The 20,288-nt window shown below is 45.2% G+C and overlaps 1 protein-coding gene across 1 annotated transcript; it reads right to left on the bottom strand.

The window, feature by feature from the left end:
• Positions 1–14,888: 14,888 nt before the first annotated feature.
• Positions 14,889–18,613, bottom strand: HEY1 (hes related family bHLH transcription factor with YRPW motif 1). Its single transcript, XM_075743840.1, has 5 exons — positions 18,159–18,613; positions 17,937–18,012; positions 17,781–17,864; positions 17,583–17,664; positions 14,889–16,756 (listed from the first exon to the last, which is right to left on the bottom strand). Exons 1-5 carry the CDS (start codon positions 18,356–18,358, stop codon positions 16,173–16,175), a joined length of 1,026 nt encoding a protein of 341 aa, XP_075599955.1. The 5' UTR covers positions 18,359–18,613; the 3' UTR covers positions 14,889–16,172.
• Between the last annotated feature and the right edge of the window lie 1,675 nt (positions 18,614–20,288).

Genomic DNA, 20,288 nt, shown 5'->3' with positions numbered 1-20,288 from the left:
GAGAAACCATTAACTACGTGTCTTCAGAGGCTCTGGGTATGATATGCCACTGAAGTAATACAGTCTATGAAGCATTAACAACTCCATATGGAATAATAAAATTATTTTGACTTAATTATCAAAAAAGCTGCAGAAAAAAACACCCTCTGACAAGAGACCAGCGAGGAGGATTCTTCGTGCAGAGGAGAAATAGTCTGTAGTCCTGCACAGAAACAGCCTCCTCATGAAGCAGAGGCCACCTGCAAGCAGTGGGCCAGGTAGGTACATGGTTCTGGTGAAAATGTCTTGCATGTCTTGCAGGTAGCTGCAATTACCCGGCCATCACTGACAGATTTTAAGCTGCCTTTGGAAAGTTGCTGGAAGCACAGACATTGTTCCTATAAATGGTATTAAATTCAAAGCAACTCAAAGCAGAAATTAAAACTTCTCTAACTTTCCTTTCTCACCCACACTTTGGATGACTCACATGCTACCTAAGTGGGCCTCTCTCATAACCCAAGTCCTCCAGGCAACTGCCCCAGTTACCTTTACAAGCTACCCATCCTCTGAGTAAGCCTGTGCATGGCACTGAGCTTCATTTGGTACAGCAGTCATAACAGAATGTGAATCCACAAACTTCTCAAGTGCTGTTGAATGTCTTAGAAACGACACATACACACACCCCCTCACTACATACTGCTTAATATTTTCTGGCCAAAAAAATCTCAGAGGCCATGGTAGAGAAAAATATATAAAGGAGAAGGCAGACAGTTTCTAAAATATGTCGGATTTACCCCATCTTATATATTTTGTCCCTCATAGCATGAAATAAGATAATACTCACAAGTCCTGGTAAAAGTGTTTCATGGCAAACACAAGTCATTCCTTGGGATTTGCACGAGGGGATGGAACAACATAAATAATAAGGTAACACATCATTTTGAGTGTTTGGACCTCATCAATTCGTGTGCGCTTCTTGAAACAGTGCAACACTTACCCTATGGAAACCTGTGTAAGTCACACATGAGGAGCTGCACAGAATCCAATACTTGTTGTCAAACTGAAGAAGTGTTTTACTTTGTGAAGAATTAACTTTGGCTCTCAAAAACCAGATGTGGATCTGCAAAATTACTTAAGGGTAAGTTTCTTTCCTTTTCTTTCCCATTAATCACCATCTGATTTACTTAATTTACTTAAACCTGGACCATTTTCATGGATTCCTAAAAGAGAATGGATTATAATGAAATGGCTGTGGCATTCTGAACATATACGGAATTCTTTAACCGGACATCACTAGTAAGTGCTGCAAGTGTTTTGTATTACATTAGCATTTAATTGGTTTTGATCATTGATGTATTCATCCCTGAGAGAATACTGAATTATTTTTTAGTGTTGAAACATTATCTCAGTTTTTTATTATTATAAAGAAAAACTGATGGTGCTATAACAGCTACAAATAAATACATCCTCACAGTAAAATCTTTTGAGTTATAGATTTAAACCTTTTTATTTTGACCATACTTTAAAAAAACCCTCAATTTAAAATTAACTGTTAACTTCATCGAAAAGGACAAAATAACACTTAAGAGGTGTGGTCGTTCATTTGATCTTTGCACGGCTAATAAGGGATCTGATCTCAGTATTCACTAATACCAACAGAAATTTATTCCACAATGTCAGTAAATGTTGAATCAGGCTCCAAATAGGTCATTCAAAATCTCCTAGTTGAAAAGCTGAGTCACTGTAAAAAGGAAACATTTAGAGTCACTTGAATAAATAAGAACAGGCACATGCTATGGCCCTTCAGGCAACATCCTCTCTTTATCTAGATACCATGGCATAAGTTTCCCTAAACTGGAAAGTACATTGCTGTTGATCTGGAACTCTGGCAATCATCCATTCATCATGTGTATCCAAACAGTACCTGTATCTGACTGCAAACTGAAAAAAGCAGTATCAGCAAAGGAAATACTGTCTTTGGCTTCCTACAAAGAATGAAAAAGTTACCTGGCTAAGTACCTGTGACCCCGTGTGGGACGCAGCTCAGGAGCTGCATGTCTCCATTCTCTGACAGAGATGAACTTTCTGGTTGGGCTACCTTCCTGCCTGCCAGAGCTCTCATGAGTTTATCAATCCTTGTTACTAATGAAGCCATCAAAATAGTAGGCTTGGTACAAGACATACAAACAATAACAGACTCTACATCTCAACAAAGTACCTAAGCAGTGGTGTGTATTACAAGTAAGTCCTCGTGTGCTGGATGCAAGTAACACTGGTCTGATGTTGATGGCAAGAAGAAATGCATAGAGGAGTTCCCTGCTTTACTGTACCTCCCAGTCACAATCCAACCATCCTCAAAGTAGAAAGTCAGGCCACAGCCCTGTGCATCCTATCTAATACATCCATCACGTTAGGTGCTAAACCCAAAGTCAAGGACATGTTGTATGGGTTGTAGTTAGGCATCTGTGAAGATGACTGCAAAGATTACTTATATCTATTTTAATCCACCCCAAAGAGAAGTTTCTTTATCAACCCTTTTGGAGAGAGATGTAAATGATAGAACCGTTATGCTCACTTGATTTAACGATATATGGTTTTGGGCATGCTCCCAATGGCCCGACACCCAGAACATCTGAGGGAACCAGAAGAAGCTGCCAGGCGGAGGAGAGCTCAGTAGAGATCAAATGTCATTTAGGATTATTCAGGATTCTGGCAGGATACCCCAAGTGAGCACAGCACCATGCAGGAGCCAAATGAGTGAAGAACTTGATTCATCCATATTAAAAAATGACTGACCTTTGAGCAAATTACACTGGTAGTTGTGTGTACCAGAGCAGGCCTGAAGTAAAGAAAACAACAAATGATGGCTGGTGGTGACAGCTAAATCCAGAGTTCTAAAACATATATCTGCTAAACAGAGCCAAGCAAATCATGAGCTGGTGCCTCTGATCAAAGGCCACCAAGCAAGAGCTGCAGCATTCCTTGGCACATTCAGGAGATCCCATGGCTATTTTTGACAACTACCGTGTGGTGGCCAGCCAATATATTCTGCAGATGGGCAGATGATCACATCTTGTTGCCAAAAAGCTTTAAGAGATTTACTCTCTTAAAGAGATCCACAGTATTTCTAAGCTCTCTCCCAGGCAGTAGCATCTCAGCACAGGGTGAGCTGCGACAAAGTGTCCAGCAGGTGATGGTGCACTTCAGCTCACTGCTGAAAAGATAACGCAGAGCTTATGTTCCACTTTCAACCAATTCAAGGGACACATCAAAGTCACCCAAACGCCCTTAGGAAGGATTGTGTCGAGGCCATGAAAGTGCCTTTGTCACGAGTGGAGTCAGTTTCTGGGCACAGACACACTGTTTTGCAGTGTGTCTCAAGCAACCAGTGAAAACATAAATTTGTTCAAATTTGAGGGGTGCTTTATACAGAGCTGAAGCCCCTTTGAGTAACATTCTTCTGTCGGCAGAAAATAAATCATGTGGATATTATGCCGACTGAGCATCCCTTTTAGCATTTTCAAATACAATGTCACATAGGAGGATGCCAGAGAAGTAGTGAGAAAACAAAAGAAATTGCAAGCCAGGGTCTTGCACATCTCCAGTGGAAATGGTTTTCATGTCAAATGACATAAGTGTCAAACATGAGTCATCGCTGCCATTTCTCCCTGCCCAGAAGAGGGAAATGTATACTCTGTGGTCAAGGCAGAGCAGGACAGGATGATAGATATTATGCAGTTTGACTCCAGTGCAAATGAGCTGTTAGGGTTTAATAAAGGTATCTCTCTATAATGCATATTACACTTCCATAGCACTCCATGAAGGACTGGAAACAGAGCCTTCTAGCAAGTGTGAGTTTACCAACATTTCAGCGACAGAAAGCAATACTCTTGGAAAGCTTTTCTGAACTGCTGCCCGCATTTGGTAGCTGTGGTGACTAATACAAAGCTGTTGTTTTAAAAACGACCTTGGAACAAGAAAACTGTAGTTCTGCTCCATTTTCCTCCTTGCTTATATGCCAAGTGGCAGTGATGACTGACAGTTCGATGCAAAGAAATTTTAGGTTGGGGTGTTATTTTTTAGACACAAAAAGATGAAGCACCTGCAAATGTATGTACACATAGAACATACCTTTTCTTTTTGAGAGTGTGTTCTTATATAAAGGGGACTGCTTAAACTAAAAGCAAATTCTCAGACATTACAATATTTTGAGCAAAGCTCCACCAGCTCACCAATGCCAAGAATCTGGCCTGTTGACTGTCTTTCAAACCCATTTCATTGCCTGTGAGATTCGCCTTCAGTTTACCCAAATTTAAGGTACTTCAGTAACTCAGTCAACAGAGGGAAGTAGATGGCAAACTTTCCTTCCTAAAATCATGGGCTTACTTTCTGGTGACATGAGAGCCATTGCTGATGCAAATCCTCTGGCCAGCACTGCTGTGCTTTGCCATCAGGCTTCCTCCCCAGTCAAGGTATCACTGCCCCTTAAAAGTCAAAGTGACATGGTTTGGTTTTCATACCAGCAGCGTATGCCGTTTGAATCATATCTCACTTCTTCAATAATTTATCCAGAATGACGCATCTGTTGTTAAGAAAAAAATTGTAACAGTGATCCTTCTCTGCTCATCTGGACACCTTAGAGGATGTCATTAAGGTCACACTGTGTCATGCCTCGCATGTGGTGCAGCTAAAACAGCCACACAGCCCTTCGCTCGCTCGCCCGCACAGTGGGATGGGGGAGAGAATTGAAAAAAAGTAAAACGTGTGAGTTGAGATAAAAACAGTTTAATAGGACAGAAAAGGGAGAGAATAATAATAAGAAGAATAGAATATACAAAACAAGTGATGCACAGCACAATTACTCACTACCCGAAGCTGATGCCCAGCCCGTTCCCGAGTTGCAGCACCCCCCAGCCAACTCCCCCCAGGTTATATACTGAGCATGATACCACATGGTATAGAATATCCTTTTGGCCAGTTTGGGTCAGTTGTCCTGGCCGTGCCCCCTCCCAACTTCTTGTGCTCCCCCTCCTTGTTGGCAGGCCAGCATGAGAAGCTGAGAAGCTCTTGACTGCTTAGGAATAACTAAAACATCAGTGTGTTATCAACATTATTCTCATCCTAAATACAAAACTACCATACCAGCTACTAGGAAGAAAATTAACTCTATCCCAGCTGAAAGGAGGACAGATGTGCAGGCTGGGTTATCTCTGAGATTATAGGAGTAAATTCAGGGGCCAAGAGGGAGGATTTGCAGTGATGCCCGCAACTGCTGTTACTTTTTACGTATGCTTATATATGAGCCTGCAGAACTCTAACAGTTCAGTGTGCCCACCGCATTTCACTTTTTAGGCTGAGCTTCTCCGTTACTATTTTCTCATTTTTAAATAACAGTTAATTCAAACCTATTAATAGTGACTATTTCAACAGAGCATAACCACAATCCCTCAACTGGAATAGGCATTTGCAGGAGTGTGATGCTCTCGCTCTATAGAGATGCCAGTACAGCTCCACAGCAGAAAGGTATTTTCTGACACTAGATTATTTTCTGTAAGGGATCTCTCAGTGCTCAGCGGCAATGAAAATTACTATTTTGCAGTTTTGACTACATAAAATTTGATCCCTCAAGCCCCAGGAACTCTTGGACTGTAACAGGGATCTCATCCCCATGAAGACAGCAGGGTGAAACTATTAATTATTACCCATCATGCTAAGCCTCTGCACAGTTTTGGGGGTTTTGGGTTTTTTTTTTTTAAGGAAATCCTCCTTCCCTTGTGCCCTACATTTTAAACTGAGCTCAGCCACAGTTGCTGGCTTTAGAGGGACAGGAAGGAAAACCAAAGAGAGTCAGCCCACTGTGCCCCAACCTGCAGAAAGCCACAGAGACATCAGGAGACAATACATACTATAAAGTCCTCTGATGGAACAAAAGCACCCTCATTGCACTCTCATTCTCTTTTAAATCAACCCAGTTGTAAAAGTTATTTCTATAGAAGCCTATTTTCTCTCTCTCATAAAATGGTATGGAAGTGTTTCCCAAACAGCTCCATCGCTATTGTGTGGCCAACACCCCCGCCCCAAACAGCGCTCCTTGGCTCCCATGGGCCACGCCACTGAATACAGCAATTGCTCTGCTGCCTCACAGCCGTCCTCCTGTCTTGTGAAAGACAGAGTGTAAACCAAAATTGTTCCAGAGACACTAATCTGTAATTTGCCTTCTGTACACTCCCTAAGAAGAGACATAACAGACACATTTTTGTATGTCCTCCAGAAAAGTTTTTCTACCTGCTCTAAGGAGATTTAGTCTTTCTCTCCTTATGAAGGACACCTAAACAAGTCTCCTGTGCAAATTACATTTTTTCCTGACATCATCATGAGGAGACCACTTGCCCAAGGTTATAAGGGCCTCTTGTACACTTCTTGAATAGGTTCTTGCCATCACTCCAAGGTACAGATTGGCCATTTGAAGCAACTGAGCCATATGGAGGCACAAATGCTTTGATGAAGCATCTAGCTGCTTATTTAGTGCTACACATTTGTGATTGTTCCTGGTATCAGGCAGTAGAACTAGAGAGGCAGCAGAAGGGAAACAAGCAATTAGTCAGTGGAAAAATAGTCTACTATGGTACTGCTTGTGTCCAGGGAAGACTGTAAGAGCACAGCTGTGTCTATGGCAATTCAGGATCTGGGCCACCTTGTGCAAAAGGAGTGAAGTTTTATTGCCAGCTTCTCATCCAGGTAATTACGTTCATTTCATGAATAGAGGCAAATTCAGTTGGAATAAAGGTCCAGCCCAACTGATGGTGATCCTACCTCTCGTGTCCAAGTCACTGATGAGTCACGCAGGGTTGGTAACCACCATGACGTTTCTGGCAAATGAGGAGGATTCCTTCACACACGAGTCCTTCCTCAACCCTAACCTCTTTCCACAGTCCCAACCAGTTTTCTTTCATGCCTTTAACTTCTCCCAAAGCTGCACTCTAACTGCCAATTTTCACCTCCTAGACATTTTTGTCACTGCAAGATTTTCCACTGGGATCCCAGCTTGCACCTCCCCGTGTCCCTACCATGACCCAGTGCCACACTGGCAATCTGTGCCATCTCAACAGAGCCTTCAGGTATGCATCCCCCACCATCAACCCCACACAGAGCTCCTCAAATGGATGCTTTTCTCCCCCTTAAACCCACTCTTGTCTAGTTCTGGTCCATATGAAGATAACCTACATGTGTTACCAATTATCCCTCTCAGTTGAAGGGGTCTAAGTAGCAAATCCAAGACTTTCAGCCCTACTGATGAACCATACACATGATGATCTGAGACATCATAAGGGAAGCTGTGCCTTCAAATAATTTATTTAAGACCTAGTACATTATACACAGAAGAGTGTGTTAAAAATACAATGTTGAGTTGTGAAGTCAAACACACAAAAACACATCTAAGGGGAGTATTAATTTTGCCTAAGAAGTCTGTTTCATTACAACCACTGGCTGGATTTTCTTTCATCAGGGAGTAGTGAAGGGGTCTAGTTGTTGCTGAAATAGTTGAATGTGTTAGGAGACTTTGGAGTGTGAAATACAGTCTTACAGTTAAGGGTACTGAAAAGTACTGTGGAAACTGGAATTTTTTTTCTTTTTTTCTTTTTCACTTCCATTTGCTTAAGTGCTGTAGGAGACTAGGAAAAGGCTTCCTAAATGTTCCCAGTGCTCCTCATTGCCTGAAATGCTGACATGGGAAGTAGGTCAGTCTGATGTGAAGAACTACTCACCCTCTGTGGCTTCCAGAAAGTCAAGAGCAGCTGTGCTCTGAATCCAGGAACTGCTGCAGAAGTCCTAAAGAAAAAAAACCAACCCACTTTGAAACACCTCAGCCAAGCAACTCAATCAACTATTTGACTTTTAACTTTCTGAGTCCCAACTCCCTACCCAGAACATAGTGCTACACCTCCATGGGACGTTGTAAATATCACTTGACTTTGGGGGAGCAAATGTAGTAGCGCTAGGACTGAAAAGCCCTGGCAATAGAGAAAAGGAGGCTTTATTAACAAAAACCTCCTCTTTAGAGTCAGCCTTCAACATAAAAGGGGTCTCAAGTTTTCCCTGTGCCCTACCGGCTCCCTGGAATACACTTCATTCTGCAGCTTCTGCAATCTTCGAACAAAGTGGGGCTCGATGCTGGGTGCAAGTGCCATATACAAATTTGTCTTCACTGTCTCTTACTGTCCCATAGGATTAACTGCAGCGTTGCAACAGTTCTTCTAGTACGAACAAGTGAAGAGCAGACACTGTCGCCAAAAAATTAAATCTGAGGTGGCACTAGCCCCTAGCAAAGTCTTCTCTAGCCTTTTTCAGTCAGTCAGACATAGTTGTTAAAAGAACCTTGTTTGGGATGTGTCAAATACAATCTCATAAAAATCTCCTTTCTGATGGGAGTTTTGGGTTATAAAAGTTAATGCAATGCAGATAGCTGAGCTGAACAGGCTGTTTCCCAATAGACTCTGGTATAAAAAAAGTATTTCATTATATAAAGCTTGAATCATAGCTTTCTCAGCAACTGTTTGGTACAGACTGGGTTTCTATCTCACGCGAGGCAATGAAAATAGTACGGAGGGAGGGCTGCACTTCCTAGCAGAGAACCTGGCAATAAGAAGGGATTTTGAACCTTTTTGTTTTGTTTTGTTTTCTGCATTAGAAAGTATGCAGTCAAAAGGAAAGCTACGGAATTGCTCCCTCTTTGCTAAAAAAAAAAATGCATAAAGTCAGACTGTCTGGCTAGCACATTATGAGGATATTGATGCTGGGGGGGAAAAAAAAAAAGGCAAAGTAGGGATTTTTCTACCCGGAAACCTGATGCGTCACTCCTTCAGCTTTGTCCCTGGGGGCAGACCATGGGAATTCCCAGTCTTGGGCCCCTGTGGCTCTCAGCCAGCCCTGTCATTGAAGCTATGCTTTCAGCCTGGGATGTTGCTGTGCTGCAGGGGCGAAAAATGAAGCTTCAGTCTGTTAACTGGCAGGATGAGGTCAGGCCTGAGGGGGCTGTGTGAGAAGTCCTGCAGACCTCTGTCAGCACCATGAAGAAGCAGGGAGCCATCTTACTTCCCAGAGAGGAGAAAAAAATGGGACAAACGTTGCCTAAAACAACAACAACTCAAAGATTTTTAAAGCTCCATAACAGATTTTGCTTTAACTTAATTCAGTGAGTATCTGATTCATTCAGGGCTCTCACAGCTTCATGGCTGGTTGGGCCGGGAGGGGTATGTGAGATTTCAACCCTCTCCTTTGAAACAGGCATGGATTTAACAGGTGAGGGACTGACAACCATTTAGCTTTAGATCTACCAGTTGCACCTCTCGGTGTGCTTGCTTGCTTTGATGCTCCAAATCTTGGGACACGGTTGTGGCCACGTGGCATCAGCTGGGGGCTGCATCTCCCCCTTGCTCAGCCAATACTGGTTTATGCAGTGGAAGAGGCCTGTGCAGCTGGAACCAAAGTACAGAGGGCCAGATCTCAGAAACTTAATGGAAGGGAAGAGTTTCTCTTCAAAAGAGCTGCTCTTTCTGCTTGCATGGCCTTTACAACACACCGCTGACATCTTACCCTGCCCACACCAACTTAATGGATATTTAGGTTTGTCCAACAGGTATATGCACCATTCACATCACCTATTCCAATTCTTAACAGGGTAAAGTTTAATTATTATTATCCTTGGTGCTATTTTTGGGAAGAAAAAGAGTAATTTTGTCATTGCGTGCTCCAGAAAACATGAAAGTCTCTAAGGAGCCCAAACTTCCTGTTACCAATGCCTTAAACTTTGCCCCACCTTTGGGAAGCACAGGCAGCTCGTGGAAGAATGTCATCCACTCTAACAATTGATTTTCTTATGTACAATAACGTCAGACCTTTTAAATAAAAGGCTGACCCGTCTCCTTCTAAAATAATTTGTCCGTTTTATGGAGTGTTGTTCTGATTATATACAATTCCCACAAGAAGGGAAGTACCTTTAAAATAAGGACTATTCAGTACTAGTACAGGATTTCCTCTTGTTGTTGATAATTTCCTCTTAACAGAAGACGCAATGAATCCCAGAGAAATTCAAAGGAGCAATCTACAGACAGTTTGGCATCTACATTATACAGGGAACATTGTTCAATAAAATCGATGTTTTCCTGATGAAGTAAAAAATAGATCTACCTGCTGTGTAGCATGTAAAAGAGCTCCTACAGCACACATTTCAGTTCCCTTTGCTACATTTTTAATCACTATCCAATCCCACAAACTTTTACATAACCATCGCTGAACAACAACAGACAATTATTCTCATCTCATCTCTTGATATTGAAATTCAGCCTCTGAAATGGCCTGTTAAGGAAGACAGGCTTGGTGATAATAAGCAGCAGTATTACCAAAGTATCATCTGCGCTATCAATAGCAGATACGTAATGCGAAGCAAGTTAGCAACTCTGCATTCTCTCTACCAGATGTTCCTTATCTCAAAAGCGGACTCCATACTCACTTTCACTAGAAAAGCTAGTTTTCCACTGCTAGTCTGAACACGTACCTGCCCTCCTCACCTGATGGCAAAGGAGACCTCATACCTACATAGATGACTAACACATCATAACCACCATACCAAAATCCAGGAGCTAAGCAGCTGCACCAGCATCTAGGTGGTAGCTGCTGATAAAGGCTGAGCCATTTGTGGAAACAGCTGCCAGTCATTAGGAGCTCATATCAGTTATCCCAATGTATCAAATTCTCTGTCAAGTTGGGTCACAAGCCCCCTCTCGTGCACAGACCATGCTTTAATTCATTGACGTCCTTACATTCACTTGATCAGATTGTACAAATGCGATCAGTAAATCACGCTGTGATGCCTTCTTACAGCTGGCAATAGTCCAGCCCTGGTTCCTCCCTAGCCAGTGAGATGGCCCATCAAATTTGATGAAGACATTCACACACATTTGTTTCAGCACCTCACTGGTTTTAAATTATGTCCCTCAGTCTTTACACGTTGCTCATCTAATTCTGGCTTACAGAGCAAAATTTTGAATACCATCCCTGCTCTGAATCCTTTACATACTTGCATGCAGCTTATTTTGTCATCTGACATCAGTTATTTCCGCATCTTTGCAACAGGCAATGCAAACAATGCAAGTCTTCATTCATCTGTTCACAGCCTCAGTTTTCCTCTGATCCCACACATCAGCCTTCCTTCCTGCTCCTTGCCATTCTCTCGCAGAGCTGTTCCACCAACTTTTCTACTCCAACATCCTTTCTTCTGTGAAAGCAGTGCAAAACAGAGAAACGCACGTACCGTAAGGTTTAACCTCTTACTACTGTCCGTGCCCAGATTTTACAGCTTACCTTGAAGAAACACAAGCCACCTGGAAAGCTCCAAGAAGCCTTTCCAATGCAGTGGTCTGCAGAGGTCTCCTTGTGCGGAGGCTGTCCCAACAAGCAGAAGTGCAGAAGACGTGCAGAACTGGGTCCAGCTACCCCTCCCTCCCGTCCTTCCCAGGAGGCTTCTCCTGAAGAAAGCAGCCCGGTAAAAGACTCTGAAAAGGTCCAAGCAATGTGATGTGGTTAAGGGCTCTGCAAGCAGGGCAGAATGCCCCTACTGCTCAGCTGTTTTGAACACTTAGATAAGCCCCTCCTGCATTATACAGCTGTGTTACATGATGTATTGAAGAAAAAAGGAAAAACAGCTGGAAGAGAACCTCTGTCTATGAAGTTTGCTCTGCTGGGAAGGCTTGGGCAGGCTGCACACAGCACGGGTCAAAGCAAGGCAGTGTGGTTGACTGCTTCAAGCTGTATGAATAATTAGGAGAATTTGCTGGAGAAAAAAGTGTGTGGGACTAGCTGGAATAAGAGAGAACAACATATAATAGCCAAGCACTTCCTTAATAAAAGCTTTCACCAAATGAACTCTTCAGACTCCCAAAAGACACCTTCAAGTATCTGTATCTTACTAGTCATTGGCATTTCAACATTTATTACCGCAGTCAAGCTACTATATTGCAAGCATGAGTCAATGCCTGCATCTTCTGGCTCCAGAAGAAAGGGACTGTTCTAATTTTTATTTATAATCTGGGCAAGTGGAGAGAGAGGCATTCAGTTACAGGCAAAGCACACACTGCTCTACGAGGCCGGGTAGGCTGGTTAATACATCTGTGCCTTAGCGTACTGAGTCACCTGGCAGGTACCACAACCCATCTCTGCAACCTTTCATCTAAGGCCTCAGAAAAGGGCTTCGTAAATCATTTTTGTCGCCTTCCAGCACAAAGCCCATGACCCCCACACTACTCACTGCAGACTTCCAGCTCCGTATAGAGTATGCTACGATCCAAACTGGGAGTTTCTGGCAAGAAGCGCCTGTGAATATGTACACAATATAAAACAGGAAGAAGGATTTCAGTTTATCTGTGCTCACTTGGGCTTGTTTGTTGCTTGGAGAAAAAAAAAAAAAACCTGGCAGGCTTCCCACCACTATGCAATAGTCTAGGAAGGCTCTTGTCACCTGGGGACGCACATGCTGATGTGTGAGTGAAGAGAGCAATAGCGAGGATTCATGGGGTTTTCAGCGTGATCCTAATAAACTCTGTCATGCTACTAGTGTTAAGACGGGAGCACTGAACAGAAACTGCCTTAAGAACTACTGACAGCTTCTTTCCAAAAGCTAAAAACTGTCATTTTCATGAGCTATTTCTTTACGCCAAAGCACAGAATGGATTTCCAAAGGTTTGTATGTGGTTTTATGCAGTATTTACCAGCCTCTTCAATTTATTCTGCACTCAAATCCAGCATCCTTGATAAAGGAAGATAATATCAGCTTATATGAAATACCACATCATCTTACATCCCACACAAAGCTTTAGCCTGAGGATTTCCGGACAGACACAGTTCATCTAAAGCACTTGAAGGTAGTTGGGGGGTCATGGGATCAAGTCGCATATGCATTTCCTTTCTTCTCCGCCATCCCTCCGGTTAAGCTTGTGCTCCTGAATTGCTCTTTTGCAATAGGGTAAACAAGTAAATGTTTTGGGCTCAGGCGATACCTGTTGTCTATAGAAGCAAGCTTATTTTGCCTTTTTGGGCTTGTCTTTAGAAATCTAGCATCCTACAGGAAAGAAAAATATCAGAACATCTCAGAACTGTAGTTTTTTCAGAAAAAACGTTTGTCATTCATACAGAGGATTTCCAACTACCACTGCCTCTTGATGAAGGGAGAACAAGCACTGCTATCCCTTTTTCAGAGCTGACAAAGCAGATACGGATTAAGTGATTGCCAAGCACGACTTACTGGGTTAGCAGCACAAGCAGTAAATATAGTTCTGGACTTCCAACACTGGTGCTTCAGCTTCTGGGCCATGCTTTTTGCATTCGAATTACTAGTTTTTGTGTGTTCCTAGAATTCATTTATCTCTTTCTATGATAACAATCTGTAGGTTTTGAGTCTCTAAAAACTAACATAGACACTGCAAAGGTTGAATAAAATTAGTTCTTTTTGCTACTATCTTTGCCACTGGTAATGGAAAGAGAAGATGGTGGACACAGAGACAAACACCAGCAGCTAAACTTTTATTGCACTCTCTGCTTCTGAAGTCCATTCAAGAGTAGGACAGTGGGACAAAAATAATTATAGGGGTCTTTCTACACAAAAGAGCCAGCTATTTAGAGGCAGGCAAAGTCATTTGAATGTCAATGAAATAACCATTAAAAGGCTGAGAAGCATTGTCATTTATTAAAAGATCTAAAGAATAGTTGCATGCACTATAGCAATCTTCTAGGTAGGAGTTGTTAATTTGGTATAAAAACCTATTAGGGACAGGGCAGAGCATAATTAAACAGGAGACAATACACACTGTGAAAAGGAAACTGGCTTGGGAATTTTACAGCCTCTTATTTCATGTTTCTACATGAAATACTCCGCTCTGTAATCTCTCCTCAGTAACACCTATGTATTTCTAGCTCCCACAGCGTTTTGCGTTTCATTTCTAGCAGTGGTCCCCTTCAGCCTAGGGAAGAAGGTAAAACAAGGTTACGCACTTGAATGCCCTTCCACTCTTTCCAGCCTCACGGCAATCCTTCTTCCGAGAAAGCCTCTCATCAATGCCACTCCTTAATTGGCCCAAGAGCCCCTCTTTAAACAAAGCTCTCGTCTCCCACAGGGCCAAGCTCTTTCTGCTATTCTGGCAGAGCTAAATCCAGACAAGGATCTGCCATTTACCAACACAAACGTACTATAAATTCAAATGCACAGGAAAGAAGTGAGGTACTTCCAGGAGAAGCTGTTGATATTCTGCAGGTAGAGATTTGCAGGTAGGACAGACCGCATCTGGAGAAAACCTTCTATCTACATGTAAGCCTGTCAGGTTGTTACTTCAAGAAAAAGTGTAAGACACTAGTAACACCTCTCTGCAACAAATATACCATTAGTCGGAGACCCTGAGTAGATCCCACACTAATGCACTGAACGTGAGCTAAACCAGACTTAGGTAAAAAACTTTGTTACATAGCTACAGGACAGATAAAGTTTTCATGAGTTAGACAGGAAAGGATTCCACATTGGTAAAGGTTATCACTTTTTAACATTAAGACAAAGCAGTAAGAATGAATATTCAGGGGAAGTGCAGCTTTAACTTCTTCTTTGGCGGCAACCCTGGCGTCTTTGCCGTCTGCTCACACGCTGCCAGGTGAGTAAAATGTATCCTACATTTTCCTTCCCTTGACTGTTATTCTGAGGCACCATGGTTCTTTCTGTACTCAGCTAGCGTAGCTAAGTATGCCATAATATTTGAGAAAAAAAGTAAATACAAATGCCCACAGCAAGACTAAGTAGCAATTGTTTGACATCACCCATGATACCCATAGGCACAGAATTCTCCGCTGATATATATCAGACAAACATGTCATTTAAAATACTTTGTTGTTTCTCCTTTATTTAGCCACAACACAGATACAAGAGCAGTCAAACCCCGTCCAGTGGAACTCACTAGATAAACCTGTTCAGATTAAAATTCTCATGAAATCAACCAAAATATACATGTACACGCACACACTCTCATGCACACAAGAATGCAGCAGAGCCCTTACAAAATGAGGAGTGGCACTGAACTGCACCTAAAGGTAAAAGGCAGTAGGAAAAAAATCAACCGGGCAGGGTACATCTGTTTCTTAAGCAAGAAGGCTGTGCACTGAACAGGTTCCCACCGTACCATTCCACTGGATATTTAAACACCAGCATCATTCCTTTCAGGTGCAAATTTGAAGCTCATAGAGGGAAGGAGTCTGATCTCAGTTACCCAAGAATATGGGGTAATGGAACAGTTACTCCACTGTAACTCAAAGTAGAGTCTGGCCCTATGAAATGAGCACGCATACGTCCGGCTCCAGCTGGAGGACTACTGCAGATGGCAACTTCTTTTTTCCTTCACTTCCCCAGCAGCTAAACCCACCCCCAATATAGTGTGTAATTTGGCTTTTGCACCCTCCCCACTCCAGGGTTTGCTCTAAAGCACATACTGCTCCTTTTGGTGGAAGAAAAAGCATAGTGGTTCTGTGATGTAAGTAAACGTCCACTAGGGACTAGAATAAGACCACCAAATATACCAAACCACTGCAGAAGAAACAGAAATTGGGGTCTTCGATAAAGCTGGTCAAGCTGGTCCATCTGATTTGTCAACGCTTTGTTCAGAAATATAAGACTCAAATATAGTTTACAAAAAAAGTAATTCTTTCTAGAACATCTCAATGTCAAAATACTAACAAAAATGCAGCTTGTTAATGCTGAGAAGAGTGGTCTTGGAAAAATTAATAACTAAACTAGGCCATTGCTAACAGTAATGGGTGATATCTCTTCATAAAAAGGCGGTCTGACATACTCAGGAAAAATGAAACATTTGAAACAAATTGTTTACAAAAAATATTTAAATGCTCAGCACAGATCTAACACAAGTGTTAACAACCACTATTGTAATTTTATTTTTGGACAACTTCAGCAACTATTTAAAAAAAAAATCGCTAATACAAAAATGTAGAAAACAAAAAGAAAAATCCAAAGAGACAATTTTTAGACAAACTTAGTTAAGGTGAAGCTGTACCTTTGTCCCAGTTATTAAGAACTTCAACTTTAAGCGTGGCATAACCCAGCTCAGCTAGGTTTGTAGGCTTCCCCACCCTTACTAAAGAGTTAGTTCTTAGAAGGCTCCAATCTCAGTCCCCCAGGGTCTGTATGGTTTGCCAAGGGCTGCTGACTGTGTCGGTGCAGACGGGCTCAGCATGTTAGGGGACAGCAGATGGAAGGAGCCAAACGAAAAGGGGAACGCAGACAGAGATGCCATGGAGGAGAGAAGAGGAGGAGACAGTTTGGTAGTAGATGTGACCACGGGGAGCACCGGTCCAACGTTGCCATTTGGGGGCACTCTGAGTGAGGAAGTTTCAGCATGTGGGGCGGCAATTCTGGTCTGGTGATGTGGTTCTGTGGAAGATGCTGTAGTACTGGTATTACCGTGCCCATTTTGAGCCAGCAGCAACGGGTGAGATATGTGAGGGTGATGTCCAAAGGCACTGCCCCAAGGAATGTGTCCAATGCCAGTGTGTGCACTACTTGCTGCTTCCCGTTGAGAGGCGTAGTTATTGAGATGAGACACAAGTCGAACTCGCAGAGGATCGGAGGCATCCAGACCCTCTATAATACTAAGGTATCGAGCAACTTCAGCCAGGCACTCTCGAAACCCTAGACTCCGATAGTCCATAGCCAAAGCATGAGCATCAAAATAACCTAAGAGAAAAGAACAAAGAATGGAGTCTTAAGATGCTGTTTTCTAGTCATTGTCTACAGGTAGCCTCCCCACTCCACCCTTCCCTATAAGCATATTTCACTTGGATGTGGCTAGTATTCCCAACCATAGATTAGCTGCCAAGCTCCTTTTTTTTTTTTTTTCTTTTTTTGTCTAACAACCTTTTCTTTTATCTCTGTGCTGTGATGCTGCAAGTCCCGAGACCAGTCACAGAGTGCCATTTTTAAACTGAAATTGCACACTGCCACTGGAGGAAAGTACTTTTGTTCTTTTCATGTCTCCCCGGTGCAAGCAAAACCACAGCACAGTGACGTTCATTAGAAACATAAGTCCTACATTATCAGAGGGGACTTCTGCAAGCAACATACTTTTTTCTTAAAAGCGCATTTTACCCTATGTGCTAATTATCTTTGCTACTCATTTCATCCTGGTTTTTTTTCTAGTTTCTGTTCTGAACTTTCAGAAAGTTCAAGAAACAAACATTTGACAACAACAAAAACTTTGTGTTTTCCAAATTGCCAAAAGCCGATTCACTTCACAGTGCTGACACATTGCTAGAGAAACTTGTAATCACTCTCCCCTAGAACAACCCGGAGCTAGCACTGTAAAATGTGCTAGCGACGCCACAAATCTCATCAAGTAGAAGAAAGTCCCAAATTCCTGATGAAACGTAAGAGAATGTCCCCTCACTTTCTCCAAGGGCTCCCACAGCACACTGCACACCAAGCGCTAGGGCATGCACTCCTCTCGCAGCAGCCTCTCTGCAGGGCTGCTCTGCTGACCCCACTGTCAGGCATGAAACTTTACCTTTCCCTCCTGCCGTATGCAGCATTTTCAGATGATCGACAGTCATCTGCAGAATCTCTGCTTTTTCCAGCTTGGCTGATCCCTAAGAGAGAAGGGGAAGCGTGAAACTTTTTAGGCAGAATCAGAAACGCTTAAAGAGGGGCGACCCTTCCTCCCGGGAACAGGGGGGAGGCAGTACGGGCGGTCACTGGGCACTACCTGCTTCTCAAAGGCGCTGGGCACCAGCCTCCTCAGCTCGGACAAGCTGTTGTTGATGCGATCGCGGCGGCGCTTCTCAATGATCTAGGGCAGAAAGCGGAGGGTCAGGGGCGGGCCGGGGCTGAGGAGAGCCGCGGCCGGCCGGCGGGCACTCACCCCTCGGCGCCTCTTCCTGGCCAGGATCTGCGAGGTGGTCGAGGGAGACATGGAGCCCGCGGCAGAGCTCAGGTTCCTGCGGGGAGCAGCGGGACACCGGTCACCACAGGCACCGCCACCCCGGCGGAGGGAGCGGGGGGGGGGTCGGGGCTCCGCGGGGCTGGGGGGGGGGGGGGAAGGGGCGCCGGGCCGCCTCACGGCGCCCACCCTGCCTGCGCTCACCCATTCTCGTCCGCGCTCTCCTTCTCCACCTCGACGGCCTCGTCCAGCTCCTCGCTGTCCGACGAGCTGTAGTCGGGGTGCGCCCGCTTCATGGCGGCCGTGGCGGGGCGCGGGCGGACGTCGGGGAGGCGGCGGGCGGCGCGCGGGAGCAGGGCGCCCAGCGCGCGCCCCGCGCCTCGCCCGACACCCGTCTCCCCCATGGCGCTCCCACGCCTCGCCTCTTACCCGCCGCGGGCAGGCAGGCAGGCAGGCGGGAGGGCGGGCGGGCGGGCAGACAGGCGGGCAGGCGGACAGGCAGGCGGGCAGGCGGACAGGCAGGCGGGCAGGCGGACAGGCAGGCGGGCAGGCAGGCGGCAGCGGGGCAGCAGGCAGCCGGGCGAGCAGGCAGCCGGGCAGAGCACGCCCGCCGCCGCCCGCCGCCCAGCACCGCCACGCGCGGCCCCCGCCACCCCCATTGGCCGCCGGCGCGTCGGCCTCAGCCAATTGCCGCCGGCCGGCTGCTGGGCCCCGCCCCCTCGGCTGGGAGCGGGGCGGCGGGGGAGGTGCGCCCGCGCGCCGCCGGCCGTGGGAAAGCGGCGCGGGGCGCGGCGGGCGGCGGCACTCCGGCGCGGGGCGGCGCGCGGCAGCGGCGGTCGCCGCGTGCGGGCCCCGGCGGCGGCGGCGGCGGCGGCGGGGGGGGGGGGGGCGGAAGCACGTCCCGGGCCGGGGAACCAGGCGGTGCCGCTGCCGTGCGGAGCGGGCGCGGGGAGCAGGGCAGCTCCGGGGCGCCCTCGGGGTTGCCTTCAGCACTCGCGCCGGGGTCCCCGGTAGCCGGAGCCCTGCGGGTTGGTTACACCCTGCGGAGGCTCGCTGCCTCTTCCGACGCCGGCGTGGCTTCGGAGCACTTCCCCGCGGCAGCGAGGCCCTGGGCATGCTGCGTAAGGAGAAGGGGAAGACTGAGCGGGAGCAGCTTGCCCTCCTTCGAAAGAATGAGTTAAACGGGCAGCTACAGCCCCAAAGCTGAGGAGGCTTAAACTTAGGGGTTCCTCTTTGTTGGCGGTGCAAAGGAAATCAAGGCGTCCGTCGTGACTGCCTCTCTAAATTGCAAATCTGCCGGCCAAATCCTTTCCTCCTCTCCTCTCCTGTATTTTGGAGGTGGGGAGGAGCAGGAACAGTTTTTAAGCAGCTGAAAGCAAACGCGCTTTGCTATGCAGTTGCTGGCAAGGAAGAAGGGATGACAGGAAAGGTCAGCGTTGCGTGCAATGTGTGCAGAGTTCTGGCTGGCGTGCTTGCAGTGAGGACACGCTGCTTTGCGCTAAGCAGGGCCCTTAGCCTGGATGCTGTATGCCCCCAAATTGCCGTGTTCCCCGGCACAAGTCCTCTTCATTCTGCCAGCTTTCTCAGGTTGAGGTACTGGCAAAATGGGACAGGTGAAATGAGGGCATACTCTTTGAGGTGGTTTCATAATAATTAAATTTTCATTTACATGAAGCCTTTCAACTAAGGCTCCTTTTCCAAGTTGATTCTTTTGTGTTTCGCAATTGAAGGGGCTGGAGGATAACTTAAGATGTGCACAGCGTGACAGTGAAGAATCAAGGAACCCAGGTTTCTCCATTTCAAAACCCCAGAATAGCTGCTTTCAGCCTCCCACTGGTTTAGGTAAGAGTTCTGGCACAGAGTTGCTCCAGATTTCATGCAGTTACCCATATTTTTGCAAAGCATCTCTGGTGGGAAGGGAAATGGAAGCCAGGACCAGGCTAAAGGCAGTGAAAGAGCTACAGTTAAGAAGATAGAAACACTCCTGCAGCCACCTCTAAGTAGCTAACAGAAAATGATAGAAATATTCTTTTCCCACATTTTTCATAAATCCATCCTTTCTGCAGTGCTATAATTAAGCTTGTGTCAGCACTTACATTACATCCACCTTACTAGCATCTGTATTTTTGTTGTAAGGCATATCTGCCTGCACCACTTGCTTTTACTGGACCAAAAGCCAGGTCAGTGGAAGGTGCAGTGACATTTATGCCTTTTTGGCCTGCAGAGTACGCATCAGACTTCTCCCATCCAGGCATGTATGTGTGTTCTTCATACTATGGGGAAAAAACACTTTGTAAAAGAAATTACTTGGCATTAAGCATTCGTTGCTTGTGA

This window comes from Balearica regulorum, chromosome 2 (genome assembly GCF_011004875.1).
Source record: "Balearica regulorum gibbericeps isolate bBalReg1 chromosome 2, bBalReg1.pri, whole genome shotgun sequence".
Lineage (NCBI taxonomy): Eukaryota > Metazoa > Chordata > Aves > Gruiformes > Gruidae > Balearica > Balearica regulorum.
This window is presented reverse-complemented; position numbering and strand designations above follow the sequence as displayed.